Consider the following 25,388-nt stretch of genomic DNA (forward strand, 5'->3'; position numbering starts at 1 on the left):
GATTAGGGAGACGATACAATAGTTTTCGCGAATACCTACGCATGAAGGGTACATAAAAGGAAATTCTTAGTACTATTTATGTCTATAGACGAGGGTTACCACTTTCCATCAGATGGCCCGTCAGCTTATCATTCTAAGTATTGTAACGAAATATGTTTACACAGGAATGCTGATGCGAACGCGCGAGCTCTAAACGGATTCACCCCATTGCATATCGCCTGCAAGAAGAACAGAATCAAAGTTGTTGAGTTGCTGCTCAAATACGGAGCCAGTAAGTACCTACTCATATCATAATCATGAGGTTTCTTCAGGGTTGGTAACGAGCACGTGACAGCCCTAGTATTGCAGGTGTCCGTAGGCTACAGTTTACCATCAAAAAGGCTGTATGCTTGTTTGCCATTCTCGTAGTATATAAAGAAGTTTTTTTTTTGATGAGTGAAAATGGAATGGTAACCCCGCCTGCGCTAACGGGATACGCTGGCGGAGCACCAGTGAAGGGTGATAGATGAGAATGAAAACAGGCCAGTTGGCCCATCATGATGAATTTATCAGGAATTAACCATGATAGTTTCCAGGGAGAACCGCGAGGAGGTCTACCTGGTTGGGTATATTGCTAGCAATGGGATTCTCAGTCTCCATTACTAACAATCCCTTTCCACCTTATATAAAGAAGTTGGATTTACGACATTGTATTTAAAGTATAAAAATTAAATTAAAATTATAAATACTTTCTTCGACTGTTAAATTTGTCAATAAATTATATATTTTTGATATTTTTTTATCACTATTATGTAATTTACATAATATGTCGCAAAGATGCCACTTTTCCTACAGTGCTTTCACAAAAAACATAAATGTGAAGGTACTTTTTTATAATAATTCTTAATCCTTTGGTTAACAAATTCCAGGTTACTTATATTTCTATTCTGTTCCCACACGAAGACCAGAACATAAATTATCAGTATAACCCTTATTCGGATATTACCCGTATAAAATTGACAAACAAAATTCATAAATATAAGTACTATTTCCGATAACTTAAACATCCTCTATTTCTTTGTTTGTCAAGAATAGTTTATAATTAGTGATGATTGAACCATTGTTTGATTGATTCATATAATTAAAGATTGTGTCCCACAGAAAAAACCGACTTCAATTGTGACAAATTCAATTATTTTGATTTAAAAACTATTGTATGGGACCAATCTATAAGTGAGAGATTATTTACTCTCCAACCTTGGTAAAACAGCAGAATATTAATGTAAATATTTGAGAACCGAATGTAAAGTATCACACACAAGCCCAAGAGGTTTAAGTGGTACTAAAAATCCATTTTTTTTAATGTATTTATGTATGATAATTAAATAAAAAAAAAGTGCTAAAAATGTTTTTGATAAAAAAAAATCCAATTTGGTTTTGAGGTAACAAACAGTAAATTATAAACGAACTTAAAACCTTTTTTTTGAAGTCGGTTGAAAATTACTGTAATTTTTCTAAAAGTCAATATGTTGTTTAATTTACTCAGGCATACAAGCAACGACTGAGTCAGGGTTGACACCACTTCACGTGGCCGCGTTCATGGGTTGCATGAACATTGTCATTTATCTTCTCCAACACGAAGCCAACCCTGACGTGCCTACGGTCAGGGGGGAGACGCCATTGCATTTAGCTGCAAGAGCCAATCAGGTAATTTAGAGATATATCTGTCCGCATGAACATTGATGGAAAAATGTGATATTGTAAGTAGATAGATAAATACTCCAAAAGCTTACATTAGTTATTGAAGTCGCTGGCGGAAGACCCAAAAAAAAAACAATTTTATAAATATAACTAAATTTAATTCTAAAATTAATTATTACAATAATAAATGTCTTCAGATCGATGTGTGATCCGTAAGAGAAGTTATATCAAATCAGACATATAGGAAATGGGTATTTTTGCTGCGGGAATTGAAATGCTGACTCGACGCAGGTGTCTTTTTCGGTAGCGCACCTTCTTGCGTCATGCTAGGTGGTTCGATCCGATCGCCGTTGAGGGTGTGTCGTAATACTTGATAGGTATCTACTATAACACATTGGTAAACATATTATAAATCCAAACAATTATAAGAAAATGTTACACTGAGAAAACAGTGGATGACCTTATCACTGAGAGCGATCTCTTCTTGGCAACAATATTATTTTCAAATTAGCAGTATATGCTAAATCCTTAGATTTTATATCTTACCCAATTTATTTAGATCTCTTAATAAAGTTCTATTTAGATTAGTTCATCTAATTAATTCAGATAGTTCTTTTACGATGCTCTTAGATAAGAACATCTTATGATGTTTCAATGACTGAGAATTCTTAGCAGACACTACTAAAGTTAATACATTTAACAATTTCCTATGTGGCTTGATTTGTTTGACCCTGCGAAGGAAACTCACCTTTTAAGTAAATTCAGTTCCTAAATGGTACAATATCTCAAAAGCAAATTTTCTAAAAATGACTTCGAACTGTTTGCAATGTATTTTTAAACATCACGTATATTTTTCAGACTGATATCATTAGAATCCTGCTTCGCAATGGTGCAGCAGTTGAAGCCAAAGCTAGGGAAAGACAGACACCTCTACACATCGCGTCACGTTTGGGCAACGTGGACATTGCAGTGCTGTTGCTGCAACACGGAGCCGACGTGAGAGCGATGACCGCCGATCATTACAACCCGTTGCACATTGCTGCTAAACAGCACAACCATGATGTAAGTGTAAATAAAGTGTAAATAAAAATACTTTTTTTTATGCAACTTAGAATGGCAAACAAGCCGAGGGCCAACCTAATGGAAAGTAATATCCAATGCCTATTGACAAGAATATTTAGAATTCTTTAGATGATTCTTAGCGATTACAGAATGAGGTTCTTCTTTCTTTCACTGAGTAAAGAAATACTTTCTTCAAAAGTAAAGAGGTTTGTTCAGAGTCGAAAACTCCCGCGTAATGGGTTTTTTTATAAGCAACTTTCTCTGATGCATTCGACCTTTTGGCCTATGTTCCGCAGTAAACACTTAACAGCTTTTATAACAATAAATTCAACCTTTCGATCAAAAAGATGTTAAAGGGTCAAACCATATTAGTCTTTAATTGGTAAATTAATAATTGTAATAGAGTTTAAACTTATTCCGGCATCGATAGGTCGCGGCGGCGTTAATCGAGCACAATGCTCCACTTACGGCGACTACCAAGAAAGGGTTTACAGCCTTGCATCTCGCTGCAAAATATGGAAATTTGAAGGTAAGAAAAAAAATTATAAAAGCCACTATTCGGATGTTTGTAGGACTTTTTTTAATACACTATCCTTTATTGATTATATCAGGTAGCGAACTTGCTATTGGCTCATGGAGCTTCACCAGACCAGGCCGGCAAGAATGGCATGACTCCTCTACATATCGCAGCGCAGTACGATCAACAGGCTGTGGCCACTACGCTGCTCGAGAAAGGAGCTGATGCTAAGGTTAGTATCGTTCTATCTATTTCTTTTCAGGATCCTTGAAGTTTAAGAAGCGAGATTCTAAAACTTAAAGCGTTAATCCTTACATTTCTTACAAGATAGGCAAAGAGATTCAAATTCTGAAGGTCTCTATTCTTACATATTTGAAGGATAAGCAGAGAAAACTATATTTATATGTCCTTACATAGTAAGCATTGAAAATAAGTACCAAATACCTCTTATATCCTTATAGGTCAGGTTGAAAGAACTGAGTACTAAAGATGTCAAGGGCCTCTATCTCAACAGCCTTACAAATGAAGATCTAAATCAAATATCGTCTCCCTCACACGAATAGTAAATTGAAATGAACCTTCTTAGTAAGTATTAAAGTTTTTTTTTTCGTTATCAGGCGATAGCCAAAAATGGCCACACACCGCTACATATAGCCGCTAGGAAGAACCAAATGGAAACTGCGGCCACTCTTCTCGAGTACGGAGCATTGACCAATGCTGAATCTAAAGCTGGCTTCACACCACTGCACCTTGCTGCTCAACAGGTTTGTTTTATTATAAATATTTTGCTTTTTTTACAAATACCCACGGGGACGGAGAAAATTAGAGGAGTGAGATATTTATTTTTGGCAATTGACTTTTTTATGCCAAATTAGTCATAAATTACTATTACTACATCATAAAAATATATAACTGTCTATAGAATTGAACATTATCTATTGATTATTGATTTCTTCGAGAATCGACAAGTGGTAGGAAAAAAAATGTATCTTTTATTTACTATCCGCGACTTCGTCTGCGTGTCCAGGATATGTTTACAGACTAAAATTGAAAGTAGTCTATATCCTTATCCATTCCATAGATAACATCGAATATTTTTAGTGATTGGTAAAGCCGTTAAGGCACTATAATCGATTTTCTGTTAAAGATCACCAGGATTTAACATATGTCAAATTATGGTCAACAAAAATTTATTTTCTATTTTATTTTCCTAGGGTCACACGGAAATGTGCTCGTTGCTATTGGAGCACGGAGCCGAGGTAGATCAGCAGGCTAAGAATGGCCTTGCAGCCCTCCACCTTGCTGCTCAGGAGGACAGAGTGCCGGTCGCTCAGCTGCTAGTGAAGAATGGAGCTGAGGTATATTCAAATAAGAAAAATATTTTAAAGGACATACCTATTTTAATTAAGTTAACACACTTTGACCAACTGCTTTAATCATGCTATGTGTACGCCTGTCTGGGTCTTAATCTAGTTCATACTATTGTTTTTTTTATATATATTTTTTTATTTTATTGATTGTAACCTGATCCATCTACTAGAGGAAGACTTTGTATAAAAGTCGATTGCTTGGGTATCTCTGTCCCATTCGTGTTTCTACTGTGAAGCAGTTGTGTTTGCATAACTGTGTTTCGGTTCGAAGGGTATATGGCGTGAATTTACAGGGTACAGAGGAATAACACCCGAGTCCTTAGGAATAGCAACGCATGGGGGGTATCATGGGCGAAACAGTATACTCTGTTATATCCATGGTACTGCTCATGTCTATAGGTAACGGTTATCACTTTCCATCAGGTGGGCCGTCAGCTTGTTTGCCATTTTAGGTTGTATAAAAAAAATCTACCTTTAAAACATAATAAAAAAAATAGCAGATTGTATTTTCATATTATCTTTAATATTTTGAAGCCGACAAACGAAAAGTGATTCTCAAGAGGTATATTTTTCCTATAGGTTGATATTTGCACAAAAGGTGGCTACACACCGCTGCATATTGCCAGTCACTACGGACAAGCGAATATGGTTCGCTTTCTACTTGATAATGGCGCGTCTGTGAAAGCTCAGACCACACATGGGTAAGTTTAAAATTTTACACACATAATTGCTCAATCTAATGTCTTTTTTTAAGCATTTAATATAAAAAATTATATTATATATCTATGTATACTGTTGATCAATAAATTTAAAGAAAAACGTTAATAAATAATCGTTATGAAAATATATAATTTATTGACTGATTTATTATATTTGAGCTATCTTATTTTCTTGCAAGTAAAGAATAATCGTTCTTGGATTAATTTAATTTATTATTACTTTTTTTTATTTAAATATAAGTAAATTTTATTAAATACAACATTAGAAAGAAATATATTAGAATAATTACCTAGTTAATAAAAATAAGAAATAATACAGAATGTATTATTTATAGAAATACATTAAAAAAAAGATTCGCTATGTATGAAAAGTAAATAAATATATTTTTGTCAGTTACATAACATTCTTTTATTCAGGTACACTGCGTTACACCACGCCGCTCAGCAGGGCCACATTAACATCGTTAATATTTTGTTAGAACATAAAGCTGACGCGAACGCCACAACTACGGTGTGTATACAGCTTAATATACGCTGAATTTTTTTATTAGAAAAATCTTTTCTTCTTAATAACTACATTGTACATGCTATTTAGTAATTTTCATACATATTATTTATTATTCCCTCCACAAGATTGTAGGAGTTAAAATTATAAACACAAATAAAATACAAGAAAAGAAAATACTGAAAGAACCATAGGCGATCTTATTTAGGCATTCTGTTTTTTATAATTTATAAAAATATATTTTACACGATTACTGATTAATTCTAGTCTATGGGGGAGGCATATGTTCAGCAGTCGACGGGTAATGGCTGAAATGATGATATATATGTTGACGATAATATAAGAAGGGAATGCAGTAATCCTATATAATATATTGGACGCAGAATACCATGCGAATTCCAACGTGCGTAAATTTATTAGAAATCTTATGATTTTCTTCTATTACTGCTGATAATTATTAGCATTTAGTGGAATTTAAAATTCATTTTTATAATTTATGAAATGGTTTATCGTTTCTAATCTCTGGAAAAGTAGAAGTATTCTCAATTTACTTATAATTACAATAAACACATTTGTCTAGCAGAACGGCCAAACTCCCCTGGACATAGCTTCAAAGTTAGGTTATGTGACCGTGATGGAAACACTGAAGGAAGTGTCGGAGCCATCGATAGCACCCGCTTCCCAGGAAAAGTATAAAGTCGTCGCACCTGAGACTATGCTTGAAACTTTCATGTCCGATTCTGAAGAGGAAGGAGGTAAGGAAGCTGTAGGCAGCATTGTGTATTTAAATTTGTTTTTGGGGAGTGGTTATGGATTTATTAGCAACCTACATCTAACTTTTATTGTTGCTAACATTTCTGCGAAGTTTATATCACGTCTAATTATGGCAAGACTAAGGTCAAGATTCAAAATGAAATATAAATACGTATAAAAATTTGCTGAAATTATTAAATTAAAAATCAGGTACTGAATAAAGGTGTAAATATTAAGAAATAGCAAAACGCACATAATACACTTAGTGTTCTTCCTCTCTGCTAACTGCCCACCATCAAAGGAATCATATTTTACTTGCCATCTTATACATAGAAGCAGAAGAAATTACTTTGGTTCGATGGGATTCGATTCTGAATCTTTCTTAAGCTACCCGACCTTTATATGTTTGCAAATCGATCGAATTTCAATTTTAGAATCATTGACTTAGAAACTACTTTCCAAGTCAACTATTAAATAATTTGTGAAATAGTAAAAAGTGTATTTTTATACTCATTCAAAAATCAAGTACGAACTTTCGACCAAATAAATTAAACATGTGGAATGTTTTCAACTAAAATTAAAAATGTTAAGGCCACAATATATTTTTAGGTGAAGATACAATCTTAAACGACCAGCCGTACAGATATCTGACGGCTGATGACATGAAGTCACTTGGTGATGACTCTCTACCAATCGACGTCACTAAAGACGAGAGAACAGAATCGGCTATGAGTCATAAAAACATCATGGATATATCTCAAGGTAAGACAATCGAAGCAAGCTTCGTTTGTAAATTAAGATAAAAAAACAGATTTAAACTATAAAAAGAGAAAGATATACAGAGTTATCTGTCTTATTTTTCTAATCAAACAGCTTGCACAGTTATGTTCCATTTTAAAGGGCTTTTATTTACTATGATTTTGGGTATAAATATTAAATTTTATAAATTAAAAGTACTTTACAAATTTTATTTAAATGAAGCGTGAAAATATTAGATGAAAGACAAAATTAAATAGTATTAAAAAAATAAATCGCAGTTAAATTAATAACATACTCCAAATAAGGTCTTCGACAAACTCGACAACATCCGAGTTGTTGAAGACCTGAAGTTGTACTATTTAGGTAGAGGATAAAACCGTTTTCTAATTGTAGGCTCCGTGAACGGCATTCCGTACCAGCCCCAACAAGAGGTGGTGGTGAAAAGCATCAGCCGGTACAGCACCGCGCAAGCGCCTGAGGGATACTGCTATAATGTGGACCCCACACAGCCCAAGTCAGTATATTTATATAACTGAATAGGCAATTCATGCTGGTGATTATTGGTATTCTGGATTATTGAGAACACCCAGAGATTTTATCTTATACCTTTGATAATGCTATGCGATGAATCTAGTAGGTTGTAAAATTAAATATGATAAAATAAAACCCATGAGTTTTATTACAGTACAAATGCGTTAATTATAACTGCAATATTTTATTTATAGGTTTAAGTATTTGATTATTTATGCTAAAGCACTTATCTTACGAGACTATCTTACGGAGATCAAGAGGATCTTTCCTAGATTATTAGCAAATAAATTTATCATTAGATACAGTTTTGTTAGGATTCCATAAAAAATAACAAGACGTTGGTGTACCGTTCTATCTCATAAAATCTGTAGCGTTAAAGTATCTATCAACTTTATTAGCCCATTGACCAGAAAGGCTGTATCGATAATTTTATTTTTTAGAAAGTGTTCTTTTAGCTCTTTATAAATTGTTTATATTTTATTTAAAAGAATTTTATCTTGTTAATTCTTCTCAGCTAAAAGTACATTTGAATTGATGCAATTATTTTATACTATTTATTTCAGAGTTATGCAATTACTAATGACTTCACTGATTCTTTCTCACGCTTTCTGGATATGAAAATAAAAGGAAAAAGCTCCAGTGGAAGAAGTAAGTATTAAAACTCTATCAGAGTTAAGTTCGCCTTTGTACTTTTCTTTACCTCTGTCATATTTTTATAACTAATGTGTACAATAAAGTATTATTTTCTCTGGGACTTTGTTAGATTTGCTCTTTGTTCAATTGGTTATTAGAGTGTTTTTTAAAAAAATAGAAATATACATAATTGGCCGTGTGGTCCCGGCATAGAATACTCACCCCTTCCTTTCCCGTGGGTATCGTAAGAGCCAATTAAGGGAGAGCGATGGATGGGCAGGCATCACTCCTTATACATTTTAAAAGCCTGACTGCGGTTGCCAATCCGCCTGTCAAGCGTGGCAAGTACTGGCAAATCCCCTCATAGGCTTATGTTCAGCAGTGGACAGTTAAAGAATAACATGATGATGATGATGATAAAAAATTGAGGCTTCTGTTCAACAGTGGACTGATAACGCCTGATTTGATGAAGATTAAAAATAGAAATTGCATTGGGAATAAGGGAATAATATTTTCAGGTTTTCAGCAGTAATTTTAGCATACCAAATTTTTGTCCATACATGTCGAGTAATTTTTTTGAGGGGACAAAACACAAGCCAACTTATAAAGAGATTGCTAAGCCAGTTTTAAATTTATAAAGTGCCAATAGATTACTACTTTTTCCCCCGGAACAGTTTCCTGGTATCGTTCCTGGTGGACGCGCGTGGTGGTGCACTGCGTGGTTGCCGCGGTGGTGGCGTCCGCGTGATAGTACCACCGCTATCTGCTCAACAACCCACGAGGATCACTTGCAGGTTTGACAGTTTCTTTTTTAAAAACACACTATTAAGACCCATTTGGAGAGAAGGCTAGCTTTCTACCATCTTTCAGATTAACGATGTTTACTGTTATTGGAAAGTTAGCAGAAAATCTTAATTGGCACAGTCTTTGATGTTCGCCAAATTTGAACACTTTTGAGAGTCTTATAAGTCGAGATATAAAACCTTTAAATGTCAGATGTACATGTAATTTTTAATCGCTATTTTTTTTTTTTATATATTCATTGAATAATAGAAAAATAATGATATACTTGCATTATTCCTGTTGAGGCATAGAAAAGAATCAGGTTTATTTTATATAATTTTATTAGTCCTAAATAATATTTTATAATTTCAGATACTTAAAGCCATCTCGTATTAATCATATGCCACCCCTAATGGAAGGAGAGGCTCTAGCGGCCAGGGTATTGGAGATGGGACCGGTTGCAGCTAAATTTTTGGGGTAATTATCAAATTTTTTGAAAATGTATATTGCTAGTTCTTACAGATCTGAATCACGGTCGTACACCGTGTTCTAAGTTATAAAATGAACTTGGAATATTATTTTTATAATAAAATCGAAATGAGAATAAATGGAGAAGATTATAATTGACTGATATAGCGTATACTGACTGTGTTTCGGTATGAATGGTGGGATATGGCGTGAATTTACAGGATACAGAGGAATAACACCTGAGTCCTCAGGAAAGGCAACACATGGGAGGTATCATGGGCGAAACAGTATACTCTGTTATGTCCATGGCACCGCTCATATCTATAGGCGACGGTTACTACTTTCCATCAGGTGGGCCGTCAGCTTGTTTGCCATTCTAAGTTGTATAAAAAAAATACTGATATGGAGTTAAGTCCACCATTTTCGCAATGTAGGTGTATTAAAGTTTATAAATAAATATAGCTCCAAGGATCTGCTAAGTAAGCAGGCCACATAGATGAATCGACGATCATCATCATCTTTCTGCTCTTATCCCAATTATTTATTTGGGATCGACGTAATATATTTTTCTCTTTCATACTTCTCTATTCGCAGTCAAATCCGAATTCGCTGCCGTTCTGGCTATCTCATCTTTTACACATGAATCGGCAACTGATTGTAAAGAAATTTGTCTAGTGACTATATATAAGCAAATGCAATGTAGGAATTTGGTGGTTCCATGTAGTTCAGGATTGTTCTTTGTGTTAATCTGTAAGAAAGACCAATATAAAAAAATAGACAACTTATTATTTACAATACGTTCAAAATCTTTTATTGTAGTATTGATATCAATTATTTTGGATATTATTCTAATGTTATAGGCCGGTTATATTGGAGGTACCACATTATGCATCTCTACGTGGAAAGGAACGGGAGATCGTCATACTGCGTTCCGACAACGGGACGAGTTGGAGAGAACATAATGCAGACGCCACGGATGACGTGGTTCAAGATATCCTGCACGAGACCTTGGAGATTGAAGGTTTTTATTTCTATTTGCTTTAAAATAATAACAGGTAGTCGAGTATAATTTATATTGTTGTCTGGATTTTGTCCGCAAATTTGTACACATGCATTATGGAAAGAAAACCAATAGAATAGATATCACTTCTACATCAAACATACACCAGATTTTTAAGTTCGAATTTGAGGAATACAAGTGTATGAAGTAGTTCATATGTGATGCCAAAACAAACGTAGAACAGAGACAGGCAAACAAAAATTCTTATAATTATTGTTTTGACTTCAATTGTTAAGTAAGATCCCGGATATTTAAACTACATTCGTATTACTGACTATGATTGTGTGGTCCCGCCATAGAATAAGCCACCCCTATCTTTTGCCGTGGGTATCGTAAGGGGCGACTAATGAAACTTATAGGTTGAGGGATAGGCAGCAGCGTCCATCTTAAAACATTACCAAAAGCCTAACTGATATTGCTAATCCGCCTGGCAACTGTCACATGGCAACTACTGGCAAAACTCCCTTTATAGAGGAGAACTATGTTCATAAGCGGACAGTTAACGGCTGATATAATAAAAAAAATCACTAATTAATTAATATTTTGCCAGAAACAAATGAAGAGGAAAAAGGCTGGGACACACCGCGCATTACAAGGATTTTAACACACGATTTCCCACAGTACTTCGCTGTTATATCACGCATACGGCAAGAAGTACACGCCATTGGACCAGAAGGTACACATTTGTATAAATAAATATATTTTTGCTCGCTTCTACTTACCCGTGGATTTCAGAAGTAGGAAAACCAATTGATTAAACCGCTTCTAGAAGACGTATTACGATAAAAAGATACGGCAGATTTTATGTTACACCTTTAAGCACGTAACTATAAAAACTGCGTTCAATTTGGTGCAGTAGTTTTCGTATAATGCTGAAATAATTATACTGAAATACAACATTTAAAAAAATCATCGTTTTGACATTTATTGGTCTTATTAAGATCTATTTTTTTCTTAAATATCTCCCATGTACGTATCTGTATAATCTAGTTACAATTTTATTATATTTGTATAAGATATTTTCGATTTTATTTTTAAAGAAACGATCGACTTCAATCTTGATAATTATTATAAGAATAATATAATATTTCTAATAGAATTAGTAGTTGCTGAAATATGTACAGAGGTCAGAGGAACGGATAGACAAAGTCGCATCATAAAGATTTCTTTATACTTCTCAGTACAAAACCCTAAAAATATAATCGAATTTGAAACCTCCTTCCTTTTTTAACGTTACTTAAAAAATGTTCTAAAATTGCAAATCTAATAAGTCATCATCTTCCTACCCTTATCCCAATTATTATTTGGGATCAGCGTAATATGTTTCTTATCTATATCAAATGTTTTTCCATCCATACAAAAAGATTTGGCTTATAATTTTATGACCGGCCGCCTGTTTGAAGTCAACCCTCATTGGGAATCAAATTTAATAAGTATACGTCTAATTTCAGGTGGTATGGTGTCAAGTTCAGTGGTGCCTCAAGTGCAAGCTGTGTTCCCCCAGGGCGCTCTCACCAAGAAAATCAAAGTCGGCCTCCAGGTAAACATGTTCAAACACAGAAAAACTGATAAAGACAAAAGCTTTAAAAAGATCACTATTAACAATGTATCTAAGAAGAAGCGTATCTCTCTCATTTGGTAGTATATACTTAAATACTTCATTAATAGCCTATACATTTTCACTAGCTACCATAATATACTCTCGACTTCTAAATGTAAGCACTTTACTATTAACAGTAACTATAGGATATTGTTCAACTTCACAGTTACCAAAATTATACGACCGACAAAGTCGAATAATAAATTTTTGTATTTAAGGATATTTATTACATTTTCTATTAGAAACTTTTGTATTACTTTGGACTTCCCAAAAGTGAAGTATTATTTTAGCACTATTTTCTATAAATTTAAGATTGTTCATCTTGTATCTTGTAATACGGATTTTGTTTTTTTTTTCTATTATATGTTGTTCGACTGCAGTTATCGATAGTGTATTATTATAATGATTACTTTTAGATGTATAACTTATGTGTTCATATTTAGATATTACTTTTAGTTGATTGCCAAAATAATTGTGTTCATAAAATTTATCGGAATAAGCTTAACGAAATCATAAACCGAAAGTACAAAGTGTGAATGCCAAATTTTTTTACCTCACCTATCGATGGTAGGAGACATTTGATGTTCTCTAAAATTTTTCTATAGGGATACAGTAACCGTCGCAATAATTTTAATAGAGATTTTATTCTAAGCATGAATAAATTTTTAAATGATGGCGTTAATAAATTTTTAATATCTGTATCTCTATATTAAAATTCTAGAGAAAAAACTAGTTTTTGAGGTTTATTTCAAATGTATCACATATCGTATTTGTATTAATTATTATTGATTATAGACGATTCATTTTAGAAATTGTGATCATAACTTAAGGGAATAGATATTTTGTAATCATAACATAAGTTAATGTACGTTACTCCGTAGATTTAAAGTCATACCCAATAAATTTAGAAATTTCTTGAAAATGTTTAACGATCTACAATTGTATGAATGAAACCTTCAATAAAATTACATTTTAGTCAATGTTTGTTTTCAATTTAAGCAAAATTGAATTATATGAAATCACTTTAGAGTTCAAAAGTGCAATGCAAAAAATACACTTTCTCACACATCGTTCTTATTTTGATAATTATATCCATTTATAATTACATCCACTTGTAATAGTACTGTATTTTCTCTAGTTGGTCTTTAGGTGAAAATGGCATGATTTAATTATGAAATTAAAAATTTATGATATTGTAATGTTATATATATATACAAATTATAAAATTTTAAATACTATCATGTGTGTGACTTACTATATACATATAAGTACATAAGATTTTTTCTGGAGTGACGTGTGATTAGTTAATTAGATTAAGTATTTTTAAGACGATTGCTAAATTTATTGGGTAATCTGCGCTTGACATGTGATTGCAATATTTATGTTAGTTATTCAGATATGTACTTTATTTCCTAAAGACCAAACGTGAGAGTTGCATGACGTACATATTATTTTGTTGGCCGTATTATTTTTAAATGTTTGAGCTTGACTAGTAATAAGGTGTGCTGCATCTTGGTTTTGAAGCGCATGTGTGAGAAACAGATGAAAGTATGCAATACGAGCAAAAGTATATATATATACATTTCCTTTAATGCTTTTCCTGTGATTTCATATGTTCATATTTGCTTAATTTTGCACCGGCTACTCTTTATCACCTACCTGTTTTGTTTTTTCATAATTGAAAAAATAATATGTCAATATAAATTGGAAACAAAAACAAATATATAATTAAATACTTGTGCTTAAATATTACTGAGGGTAATATTTTTAATCTCTTATGATTTCGTTAATAAGGTGAGTAAATCAACAACTGTATTATTTTTTAATATCACAAAATTACTTCTTTTTCACAAAGCATGACAGCTTCGTCACTAACATCGCGTTTGGTCTTTAGTTGTTATACTAATTATATTAAATTTACACTTCTCAAATACTATAATATATGTTTTATTATTTTTTTAGGCACAAATAATAGATTCAGAACTTACCGCCAAACTTCTTGGGCGCGGTGTAGCTGTGTCTCCAGTAGTTACTGTAGAACCCCGAAGAAGGAAATTCCACAAAGCTATAACGTTGAGCATGCCAGCTCCAAGGCCACATACTCAGGGGATGACCAATCAGTATAGTACATCATCTGCTCCCACATTAAGACTACTTTGCTCCATATCAGGTAAAATTAAAATAGTTTGTTTTTATTTTCCTTACAGATCTTATTGCTTACTAAAAAATGTTGTAGACTTGACTTTATCAATGGTTTCTGTCAAATATTATTTAGAATAATTTTATGTGAAAACATCCATTACGAAAAAGTAATAATAATAAAATTATTTACAATCTCAAAAAACTATTTTACATCAACATTTTTAGTAAGCAGTAAAAGACTGTGAAGTGTTGCAATGGAGTATGGCTTATGTTTGCTATATTGATTACATAAAAATGCTTGCACCAACAGGAGGTAAGTGTGCCTATATCAAGTATATATTTATACTAGGCTTATGACTACTCCTTTGCTTTAAACTTAACTAGGTCTAAATTAAAAAGAAAACCAATATTCCATTACAACACGTTGGTAATGTAGCGAGGTTATTATTATTATATCTACTTATATACCATAGAGAACGATCATCCAATCTATTATTTGAATTAATAGTATTACAGTTACATGAGATCGGTAGTTGATAGTTTTTAATCATTTTAAAATTTTAATAGTGAATAGTTCCAAGTGTTATTATATAGTTCATTCGATATATTAATAGATTTTTCTCTACTATAAATCATATTGACGTTGATATTAATTAGAGTAGATAACAGAAAGAGTTTAGCATTAGGATAGTTCTACATCTCCCAATTTACTAGACAACGGGATGAGCATGTAGTTTTGAAAAGAATCTTAGTGTAGATTTATAATTATCTATTTCATTCATATAATAAATGACAAGTCGGTATGTGGAAGGGACTGAATTGGGATTTCGGTAAAAAAAAAATGATGCGCTTATAGCAAATACACTGAGCAGCTAATGGGACACGTCCCTGTGTGTGCATTTTGTGCGTGTCTACATTGTCTTTGTTCTCGTGTGTTTGTGTGTGTTGCACGCTCACCGTGTGTGGCGCTAAATTATGTGCTGCCACCTATCGGCGCGCACCAACAGGGGTATTTCGCAAACGATCTCTCGAAGGTAAAAAATTAGTAATACTATACAAATACTATAAAAAAAAAAGAATCGAAACGTCGGTTTCAGTTTTATATTGTTTTAATTTTCATAATTATTTTGTCCTATATGTTTCGAATTTTACGTTATTATTTTTCATAAGTCATTATTTCGATATGATATTTATACTCTATGGTTTATGTCTTTGTTTTAAGGAGTATAACTATCAACTACATTATTTTCTACCCTCTATCACTTTTTGAATGCTTTCCATTTATCTTGCTTCTCATAAATTCTTCCTCTATGCACGGGCTGAAATTTTACGCTTTGTTAAATCACAATCACTCTGTATCATATCCATTAATAATTCTTGGGACATCAAGAGAATGCACTGCGATTTATTCACTGATCGTTGTCGGTTTTAGATCAACTGTATAAACAGGATTTTTAGTCATAACTGCAATTTGTATTGGCACATTTTAAGAAAATAACACATTAAATTAACCTGTTTTTGTTTAGTTTAAGCATTAAAACAGAAGGGATAATATATAGTGGTGCCATAAAGTCATCCTCATTTCATACTTCAGCGTCAGTGTTCCCAATATTTCCTTTGCTCGTACTAATCAAAGTTCTTTTCCAAAACGGCCTATCAGTTCTGTTCCACATCATCTTCTCTTTGTTTGTCTCATTTCTGTTCTGTTCTTGTCATTGTTTCACTGAACACAGTTTTGGTTTCGATTTTTATGTTTGAATTTGGGTTATTTTCAGTGAATGTCCTTCGAGAGATCTGTTTTCCAAATAACCGAATTAGTAATTTTTGACAATTTGTTGACAAAGTAGAATCATTATTTTCATTTTGAGACTAAAGCACTATATTTATAAGAAACAGGTGACCGTACATAGTGTGCCACAATATCAGTCACATTTTCATTTAAAACAATATAAAAATGGTACGTTATTTATTGTTTTGTGTGATGTGTTGTCTTTGCTTGTTGTGTGTTTGCTATAGGCCGTTTTGGAAACATTTTATATTTGTTTTGGTTTATTTGTTAACCTATCTTTCTGATTTCTAATCTTTCTTCTACATCGGTTCTTAAACATTAGTATAAACGTTATCGTTTGTTTACAATTGTTTTGGAAAGAATAAAACAGCATTTTCTAGACAAAATCTAATACTTCAATATTATACAATGTATATTCTTGTACTGTTAACGTTATTTGGTCTAAGATTTTATAAGTAGTACCTATATATAGACAAAAGAATATATATGTAGAAGGACTGCTTTGGCATGTGACTCAAATAAAGTAGACTCATAATAATTATGTGGCAGTCTAGACATCTGAAAACTGCCATCTTAGCTACCATTATACAAGTATGTAGTAAACAAAAAGGCATCTTATTGTAGCAGCATATAGTTAAAAATAAAGTGGCATGTGTTTATCTAGAATTGCGAAAAAATTGATATGCAATAGTGCATCTATGAATACAGGAGGCACGAATCGAGCTCATTGGGAAGACGTTACGGAGAACACACCACTCACTTTTGTAAATGATTGCGTATCATTTACCACAACCGTCTCAGCTCGGTACTGGTTGATTGACTGTCGCCATATAGAGGATGCTACGAAAATGGCTACAGAATTATATAGGCAAGTAGCTGTTATAATATACAATAATATTAATGTAGTATTCTGTACTATATACATAGCAATGGAAATAAATATAGGAATAAAAAAATGTTTTAGCTGGGCTTGTCTTAAGAATTTATTTTGATCGTATTGGATATGATAGTAAATTCTAATTACCAATTTTACCAGAGGGAGACTGTACAAAAGTCGATTGCTTGGGTACCTCTGTCCCATTCGTGTTTCTCCCGTGAAGCAGTTGTGTTTGCATGGCTGTGTTTCGGTTTGAAGGGTGGGATATGGCTTGAATTTACAGGGTACAGAGGAATAACACCTGAGTCCTCAGAAATGGCAACGCATGGGAGTATCATGGGCGAAACAGTATACTCTGTTATGTCCATGGTACTACCCATGTCTATAGGCGACAGTTATCACTTTCCATCAGGTGGGCCGTCAGTTTGTTTTTATAAAAAAAAAAAGTAACTAAGTTGTATAAAAAAAAAAAAACATAAGCAGTACCATGTAACAGAGTATACTGTTTCACCCACGATACCCCCCATGCGTTGCCATTCCTAAGGACTCAGATGTTATTCCCCTGTACACTGTAAATTCACGCCATATCTCACCCTTCAAACCGAAACACAGCCATGCAAACACAACTGCTTCACGGGAGAAACACGAATAGGACAGAGGTACCCAAGCAATCGACTTTTGTACAAAGTCTCCCTCTGGCGAGTCTATAGGCGACGGATACCACTTTCCATTAGGTGGGCCGTCAGCTAGTATGATATTCTAAGTTGTATAAAAAAATTTGAAAATTACCATAAACGATCTGAAAGTGTTGGATTTCAATGACGAAGATTTAAAAATACATTCTGAATCATTAGAAATATGAATACTGAATACGTTATCAACAAATTCTAACCTAATTAATTCAAGTTTTTTTGTATGTTTTGATAGAGAGCCCAGTACTTTATTAACCACTTTACATTATTATAAACATAAAATAGTTTTGTAGGTTAAAATATGACAGATATAAAAAAAATGAATACTCTTCGATTATTATTTGTTTTTATTACTTAAACACATTAGTAACCATTGATGACATATGATCATTTTAATATTTTAGGGAAGCAATCCACGTGCCGTTCATGGCTCGTTTTGTGGTATACGCAAAACGTACGGACGAATGCCAAGCGCAACTTCGCATGTTCTGTGTAACAGATGACAAGGAGGATAAGGCATTAGAACGGATCGAACGCTTCATACAAGTCGCTAAGAGTCGAGATGTTGAGGTATGATTTAATCTCTTATAAATATGTAGTACATTTACAAGACCACCTAAATACAGTTGCATTTTTAATAAAAAAAAGTATGTTCATATACATATAAAATTAAAAGATCACTATCAATAATAGTAATTAATTTAAAACAAATCACAAAACAGTTCAGAAAACAGCTTTTGTTAAAGGTTAACATTTACACTCTGGGAAATACAAAAGCGTTTCAACAATTAATTAAATTAACACAAAGATCCAACAAAACAAAACAAAAAAAGTCAAGTTTGACAAGATATTTCTTAAGCTAATAAGTTAACTTTCTTTTTTTCAATAAATATTTTATTTTCAATTTATAGGTTCATGAAGGTAAACCGATTTATTTGGAATTTGGCGGAAATCTAGTGCCGATAGCGAAGTCTGGAGAGCAACTGTCGATTCCATTCCGGGCATTCCGGGAGAACAGAGTTGCTTTCCCGGTAATGATAAAGACCCAAGACTTGGAACCTATCTGTAGATGTCAATTTATGCGAGATCCTAAGGTTCCCAAAGGTGAACCGTCGCCAGCACCTGTAAGTGTACCAATATTAGTTGATTTCCGCATATTGATATATATTGATTATATAAATAATAACAGAATATGTATTTATAAAATTACGTTATAGAAACTTCGAAATTATTAAAAAAAACTAAAAGAATATTTTTTATAACTTCAGTATTACTAAAACGCTATGCGATATCGTATTAATTCTTTTACATTTGTTTTTAATTTTAATAAATTCACATAATTATTATTTAGTACTCAATTATTATATAAAAACAATACAACAATAAATTAAAGTTAATATAAAATTCCTTAAATACTAATACTAATTATAAGTAATCCCCCAACGCACCACACCGAGGCAGCGCACCCAAGATACTGGCAGCATTACCTCTTTGGATTGCCAAACTTATCTTTTGGGCAAAGTAGCTACCAGCTCTTGGGTCACCAGTAACCTTCAGTATTTAGATGTAGAACTATTGCTATCCTTTCAATAAAACTTGCATAGGTAATAATAAAAAGAATACAGTCAAAGTCCATGTTATAATTTAATAACACTAATAAAAAAAAACAAATGAAATAATATCGTATTATCCTTTGGATACGCTGTGTGGTCCCGGTATAGAATGGGTCAACCCTTTCTTTTCCGTGGATGTCGTAAGAGGCGAATAGGAGAATATAATGGTCATGGGATGGGCAGCAGTGTTCCTTTTAAAACGTCATTAAAGCCTAACTGCGGTTGCCAAGCATAGCAACTACTGGCATATGATAATGATGATCCTTTGAATAACACTTGAGTAGTCAGTAATAGCAAAGCATGAGGAGGTATCATGGGCGAAACTGTATACTCTATTATGTCCATGGTACTATTCATGTCTATAGGCGACGGTTGCCACTTTTCATCAGGTGGCCATCAGCTTATTTGTAAATTTAAAAATTCTAAGTTGCATAAAAAAAAAAAACTAGTATCTTCTTTCTAAAGTATAAATAGGATTACAAGATTTTGATGTCAAAATATCTTGGATAACTGTTGTTAAAATTCGTTTATTTTTACCAGTAACTAAATTATATATATTTATTAGATTGCGGTACTCAACATAATGGTGCCTGATGATACTGTAATGGAGAGGACTAGCCCAATACCAACGGATACGGTGCCACGCCGTACCGTGGAACAAGAATTAATATGGCGACAGCGACTCAGCGATCCAAGGTAATTTGAAAAAACCATTGGTATACATAAATTTTAGAAGGAGGGAGGTTTTGTGTAAAGTCTTCTGCATAAGTTTGTTTTAGCGTTAGGTAAAGGATAGGTACTTTATATTATCATTGTGATCTCTACCGTATTTATGCTACTAAGCATCTGTGTTTTGCTTTGAATGCTGGGATGTGACAATTTACTGATATACCGAGATAATTTTTGCGTCATTTAGACTTCAATTTACCGCAAAAATAGAAGAAAATTTTCTGAAAAGTGACTTTTAGTCTGAGGAAACTATTTTCTAGTAATATAAAGTGGCACGATTGAAGAAAATTACCAATATAAATTAATAATAAATATTATATTATGGGCTGTATTGCAGTACTTCCAGCAGTGCCAGATTAACTATATAACTATAACGATTAGTATATCGTAGTGTTGAAGTGTATATACAGTAAGACTACAAAGGAAATGAGCTAATCACGTAACTCGGGGGGAAAAGTGATTGTTAGTAATGGAGACTGAGAATCCCATTGCTAGCAATATACCCAACCAGGTCGACCTCCTCGCGGTTCTCCCTGGAAACTATCACTATATTCATCATGATGGGCTAACTGACCTGTTTTCATTCTCATCTATCACCCTTCACTGGTGCTCCGCCAGCGTATCCCGTTAACGCAGGCGGGGTTACCATACCATTTTCATCCATAAAAAAAAACACGTAACTCGAAAAATCGACAACCGATGAGGAAGTTTCTTAAGTGGGACCCCATACGGGCAAATGCAATGTAAGATGACCGTCCATTAGGTAGTATCGAGTGTCAAAATAAATGCAGGGTATCATTATTTAGTTCGTATGATTAATTAGATTCGTTTGTGTCAATTTGTGTTGTTATTCAATACAACATCCACTTCTTTCTCTCTTTTGGAGTAAAGGAGAGACTTAGAAATATCACTTCACTTTTCTAGGTTGGAAGATATATGTAATCTCCTGGGCAAGGATTGGGTGGCTCTGGCTTATGAACTTGGTGTCAGTGTTGCTACAGTGAATCAGATTCAAGCGAAACGGATTACAGCACCTGAGCAGGCGCAACTTATGCTCAAGCTTTGGAAGACTCAGTCGGGAACTAAAGCGCAAGGTAAATAAAAAATTTTAGAGAAGGCAACTCGTTATAATTTTTATTTATTGTAACTGTTTGTAGTTTCCAAGTTTGAATAACAAAGTACTTTTCAAATTACTTGAAAACGTAGAGTTTCTCATTCCAATTTTTCTTTTGTTGTTTTTTTTTCGTAGCTTTTTTTGTAAAAATTTCTAAAACTTATGTTTTCATTACTTTATTTAAACGGTTATATAATGTGAGGTTGAACATTTCAAGAATAACTAAACCGCTACTTATAATAGAATATTTCATATTAAAAATTCTATATTTTTAGATAATTCACTTGAACTGGCTCTTTGCCGCATCGGCAGAGATGATATCATTGCTCCACAATCGGAAGTCACAAACGAACGACGTATTCAGCGTAACATATATCAGGAAAGACAAGCTTCTGAAGAAATTGAGGCTTACAAAGGTGCAATTTTCTTATATTATTATTTATGATTAGTATCTGTCTACACATTATCAAATTTTTGTTGTTGGATGATTAAAATCCTTTTGGAAACGTGAATTTGTTACAATGGTACATTACATTTGATTTTGACAATTTCCTGCATGCAGCAGGCAATTCTATCTGTCAGATCGGGTAATCAAATTGCTTAATGAACTGGGGATGAGGAGAGGTTTTATAAGGTCGCTAAAAAATATTATACTCAAATTAGATGCGCATTGCAAACTTACGTACATTATTCAAGTGTGATTTTTCCGAAAGCAGTCTAACCATTATTAATTAGTGTCTGAGGGATTTAATCCATTAGAATAAACAACACCGTTTTCTTCTTCTAATACGAGCACAATGCTTGCCTTGCAGTGCCTTGCCTTGAACTATTTAATAATGTATGAAATAATTAATGTAATAAATTCATTAAATTCCCATCATAATGATTAAAAAATTGATATAAATTAACCATACAAATAGTTCTGAAGCTAGTTATATTAGACGTGTGTCGTGCGTTAAAAAATAATGTTAGTAAACATAAAAAAAAATTATTACATTTATTCATCCGAGCCCAAAGGTTATTTCAAATAACATACCACTAAAATATTATATAAATAGTATATATGTATTTAATAATAATTATATAGTGTAATAATAGTTATATAATATAATAATTAATTAAAAATGTTGTACCTTCTTTTAGCGGAAGAAGACAATAAACTTAAAGATAAAATATACGATGAGAATCAAATAGCCGAACATAGAGAATTAGAACACGATCAAGACGAGGCTAAATATTCACCAGAAGAAAAATCTATAATAGATAAGAGTGAGATAGAAAGAACTCCTACGCCTAGTGAAGAAAGTGAAGAGGATGAAGGTAAAATATTATAAATTTTATAATTTATTTATTTATTTTACTGTATTTGCTCAGAATGGTGTGATCATATGTCGTGCTATAATAAAAAAGAAAAAAAATTGCCTGATTGCTCAAGATAAAAATAATAATAAATCTTTAGGTAAATACCTATAAATAAATATATATAAATATCTAATAATATATTTATATTATATTTCTTGAATTTTAATGAAGTCTTTTTGTTGTGAGTGTATTATAACGACAGTTTATTACAATTAAAAACTGATTTAAAATAGTTTTTTTTTATCTATTTCAATAAATATAAGGCAGTACATTAAACAATTATACTTAATTATAAAGATTTTAATAATTGTGAAGTTTTGAACTATTGATTCCAAACTATTTTTGCTAAAATTTAGGATTGGTTTTTTATAAAATAAAATATTTTTTTTATGTTACATAAAATGGCAAACAAGCTAACGGTCAACCTAACGGTCAACCTAATGGACATAGTAATTGTCTCCTATAAACATGAACTCTTCGTCCACTTCATTAATGAAAGTCGTATCCTTGAAAGGTGTCTGTAACCATGAACAGCGCCATGAATATTACGAAATATTCTATAATCCTCAACGTATCCGTTATGCATTGCAATTCTTAAAGACTATGATTGTATATTACCGTTTCCTGTAATTTCATTACCATATGCTCTTCAAACCAAAGTATGAATGGAACAGAAGTAACCAAGTATACGTGGGTGGTTGTGACCTGTCTTATGAATTATTTATGTATATTTTATTTGCTTCAAATAATTACAGATGTAAAGCGCAGTGTAGCCGAGAGAAAGGAACAAATAACCAGGAAATTAAGTTCCAGTAAAATACCAGCATCTAAACAAAAAAAAGAAATACGTGAAGAGATTATTGAGATTAAAACACAAATAAAACCAGACATTAAAAAGTTCCATGATATTGAACAACAGGTACATTTTTTCTCGATATACTGTTATTATTATACATAGCTTACTTGTTGCATTTAATTGAATTTATTTTTAGGTAAAGGAAAAAGAACCAAAGTTAGAAAAGACTAGGTCAAAAACTTCACCAGATATTGTTGAAGAAGAAAATGAAATTGAAATTCACAGAGAAGATATTATTACAGTTAAGAAAGAAGAACCAAAACCAGCAGAGAGGCCTATAGAACAATTTAGAAAGTTCGATCCGTCATCTCCAGCTAAACCCACACCAAAACATTTACAAAGACATATGAGAAATGAATCAATGAGGTTCCCCTCCGGTGATTTTTCGAATGTAACTATTACACCTCGAAAATCAGTGACTGCTGATACTACGGAAGTAAAACAGATCACAGAAAGTAAAATTGATAACTTTACAAAAGAAGTAATATCTCAAAAAGAAATTGTAAGTTCTAGAATGGAAGAAAAATTAGATGATGGTGATAAATCACCAGAATTAATAACAGATGATAAAGATATTGCGGAGGCCACATTAAAGGATAAAATAAATTCATTTGAATCTAAAATTATAAAAGAACCTTCAATAGAAATACCCAAGACAACGGTAAAGTTAACTAAAGAAGCTTTGAAAAAGCATACGATGGAACAAGACCAAGGTATTGAATATACACAGGAATTTGTTAGAGAACAGTCGAAACAAATATCTACTATGGAAACGCATGAACACATAACTCACAAAGTTTTAATAGAATCTGAAAAGCATGTTGAAGCTGTCAAATCTGTTAAAGAAACAATACAATGCTTTGATGCAAAAGGAAAACTAGATGATAAATCTAAATCAATTCCAAAAACAATGAGAACTGATTCTACACTCGTTCAAGTATCATCTGAAGAAGATAGTGAATTTTTAAAGAAATCAACTGATTCGGAAACTGAAACTGAATCACAAACAACTATTAAACTGGATAAAATGTCTAAAGCAAATATTGACAAAGAATTATTTGAAAAACGGGAAGGATTAAAAGATAGTTTTGGACTTCGTCCTAAAGATTTTAAATCATCTGACCAAAAAGACGATAAAAGCACAAAACGTGGCGATGATGACGATGATAATGATAAAAAAGGAGATCAAGCTTTTTCAGTTAAAGTTAAAAAAATAGAAAAACAAATGACGGAAGAATTACGAACTAAAGTGAGCGAGGAAGAGATAAGTGAAGCATTAGAGGAAAAAGATGTATCTGTTAGAGAAAGTATAAAAGAGATGAAGGTATGATTGTTCAAATTATTTAATAAATTTTATAGTATTATTTTCTATAATGTGTTTATTTTATTATCAAAGTGATTTTGTTTTTAGATTGAAACGCAACAATCAATAGCAAGTATGAAATCTGATGTTAGTAAACGTACTAAGACCGACTCATTAGGATCAGATATACAAGATATAAAATCATCTCAAGAATCACCGATTCCGTCAGTCATAGACAAAGCCGACTCCTTAGCTGACTTACAGCAAAGTACAGAGAAGGACTTTAGTTTTATTTCACAAACGGAATCTAAGGTGGTACTAGAATGTATTAATGACTTAATATTCGAAACTAAAACACAAACATAATTTGGATGCTAATAGTTTCCATAGAATAGAGTTCGAGTTTTTTTTTTTATTGCTTCTATTGTTGTCAATAACAAGGCATTACCGTTATCATTATATAATTTATAA

At 32.6% G+C, this 25,388-nt stretch overlaps 1 protein-coding gene across 7 annotated transcripts in view; it reads left to right on the forward strand.

The window, feature by feature from the left end:
- The window catches only part of LOC113519433 (ankyrin-1), a 78,506-nt gene that overhangs the window by 33,173 nt on the left and 19,945 nt on the right, over positions 1 to 25,388 (forward strand). For 6 of the 7 annotated variants that reach the window (XM_031909565.2, XM_031909563.2, XM_031909564.2 and 3 more), the window contains exons 9-38: positions 165 to 271; positions 1,526 to 1,686; positions 2,539 to 2,742; positions 3,173 to 3,271; positions 3,354 to 3,491; positions 3,877 to 4,023; positions 4,474 to 4,617; positions 5,209 to 5,330; positions 5,766 to 5,859; positions 6,437 to 6,608; positions 7,216 to 7,368; positions 7,759 to 7,879; positions 8,524 to 8,544; positions 9,204 to 9,323; positions 9,685 to 9,789; positions 10,641 to 10,801; positions 11,391 to 11,516; positions 12,292 to 12,380; positions 14,403 to 14,610; positions 15,590 to 15,616; positions 17,080 to 17,239; positions 18,345 to 18,510; positions 18,852 to 19,064; positions 20,119 to 20,249; positions 21,207 to 21,376; positions 21,672 to 21,812; positions 22,540 to 22,716; positions 23,514 to 23,677; positions 23,751 to 24,938; positions 25,026 to 25,229. In XM_031909565.2, coding sequence (XP_031765425.2) covers positions 165 to 271; positions 1,526 to 1,686; positions 2,539 to 2,742; positions 3,173 to 3,271; positions 3,354 to 3,491; positions 3,877 to 4,023; positions 4,474 to 4,617; positions 5,209 to 5,330; positions 5,766 to 5,859; positions 6,437 to 6,608; positions 7,216 to 7,368; positions 7,759 to 7,879; positions 8,524 to 8,544; positions 9,204 to 9,323; positions 9,685 to 9,789; positions 10,641 to 10,801; positions 11,391 to 11,516; positions 12,292 to 12,380; positions 14,403 to 14,610; positions 15,590 to 15,616; positions 17,080 to 17,239; positions 18,345 to 18,510; positions 18,852 to 19,064; positions 20,119 to 20,249; positions 21,207 to 21,376; positions 21,672 to 21,812; positions 22,540 to 22,716; positions 23,514 to 23,677; positions 23,751 to 24,938; positions 25,026 to 25,229 — 5,233 coding nt within the window. The remainder of the gene's footprint in view (positions 1 to 164; positions 272 to 1,525; positions 1,687 to 2,538; positions 2,743 to 3,172; positions 3,272 to 3,353; positions 3,492 to 3,876; positions 4,024 to 4,473; positions 4,618 to 5,208; positions 5,331 to 5,765; positions 5,860 to 6,436; positions 6,609 to 7,215; positions 7,369 to 7,758; positions 7,880 to 8,523; positions 8,545 to 9,203; positions 9,324 to 9,684; positions 9,790 to 10,640; positions 10,802 to 11,390; positions 11,517 to 12,291; positions 12,381 to 14,402; positions 14,611 to 15,589; positions 15,617 to 17,079; positions 17,240 to 18,344; positions 18,511 to 18,851; positions 19,065 to 20,118; positions 20,250 to 21,206; positions 21,377 to 21,671; positions 21,813 to 22,539; positions 22,717 to 23,513; positions 23,678 to 23,750; positions 24,939 to 25,025; positions 25,230 to 25,388) is intronic. The other variant, XM_031909566.2, reaches the window with a different exon arrangement.

The sequence above is a fragment of the Galleria mellonella genome, unplaced genomic scaffold (assembly GCF_026898425.1).
Source record: "Galleria mellonella isolate WM207_F2 unplaced genomic scaffold, CSIRO_AGI_GalMel_v1 utg352, whole genome shotgun sequence".
In the NCBI taxonomy this organism is placed as follows: domain Eukaryota; kingdom Metazoa; phylum Arthropoda; class Insecta; order Lepidoptera; family Pyralidae; genus Galleria; species Galleria mellonella.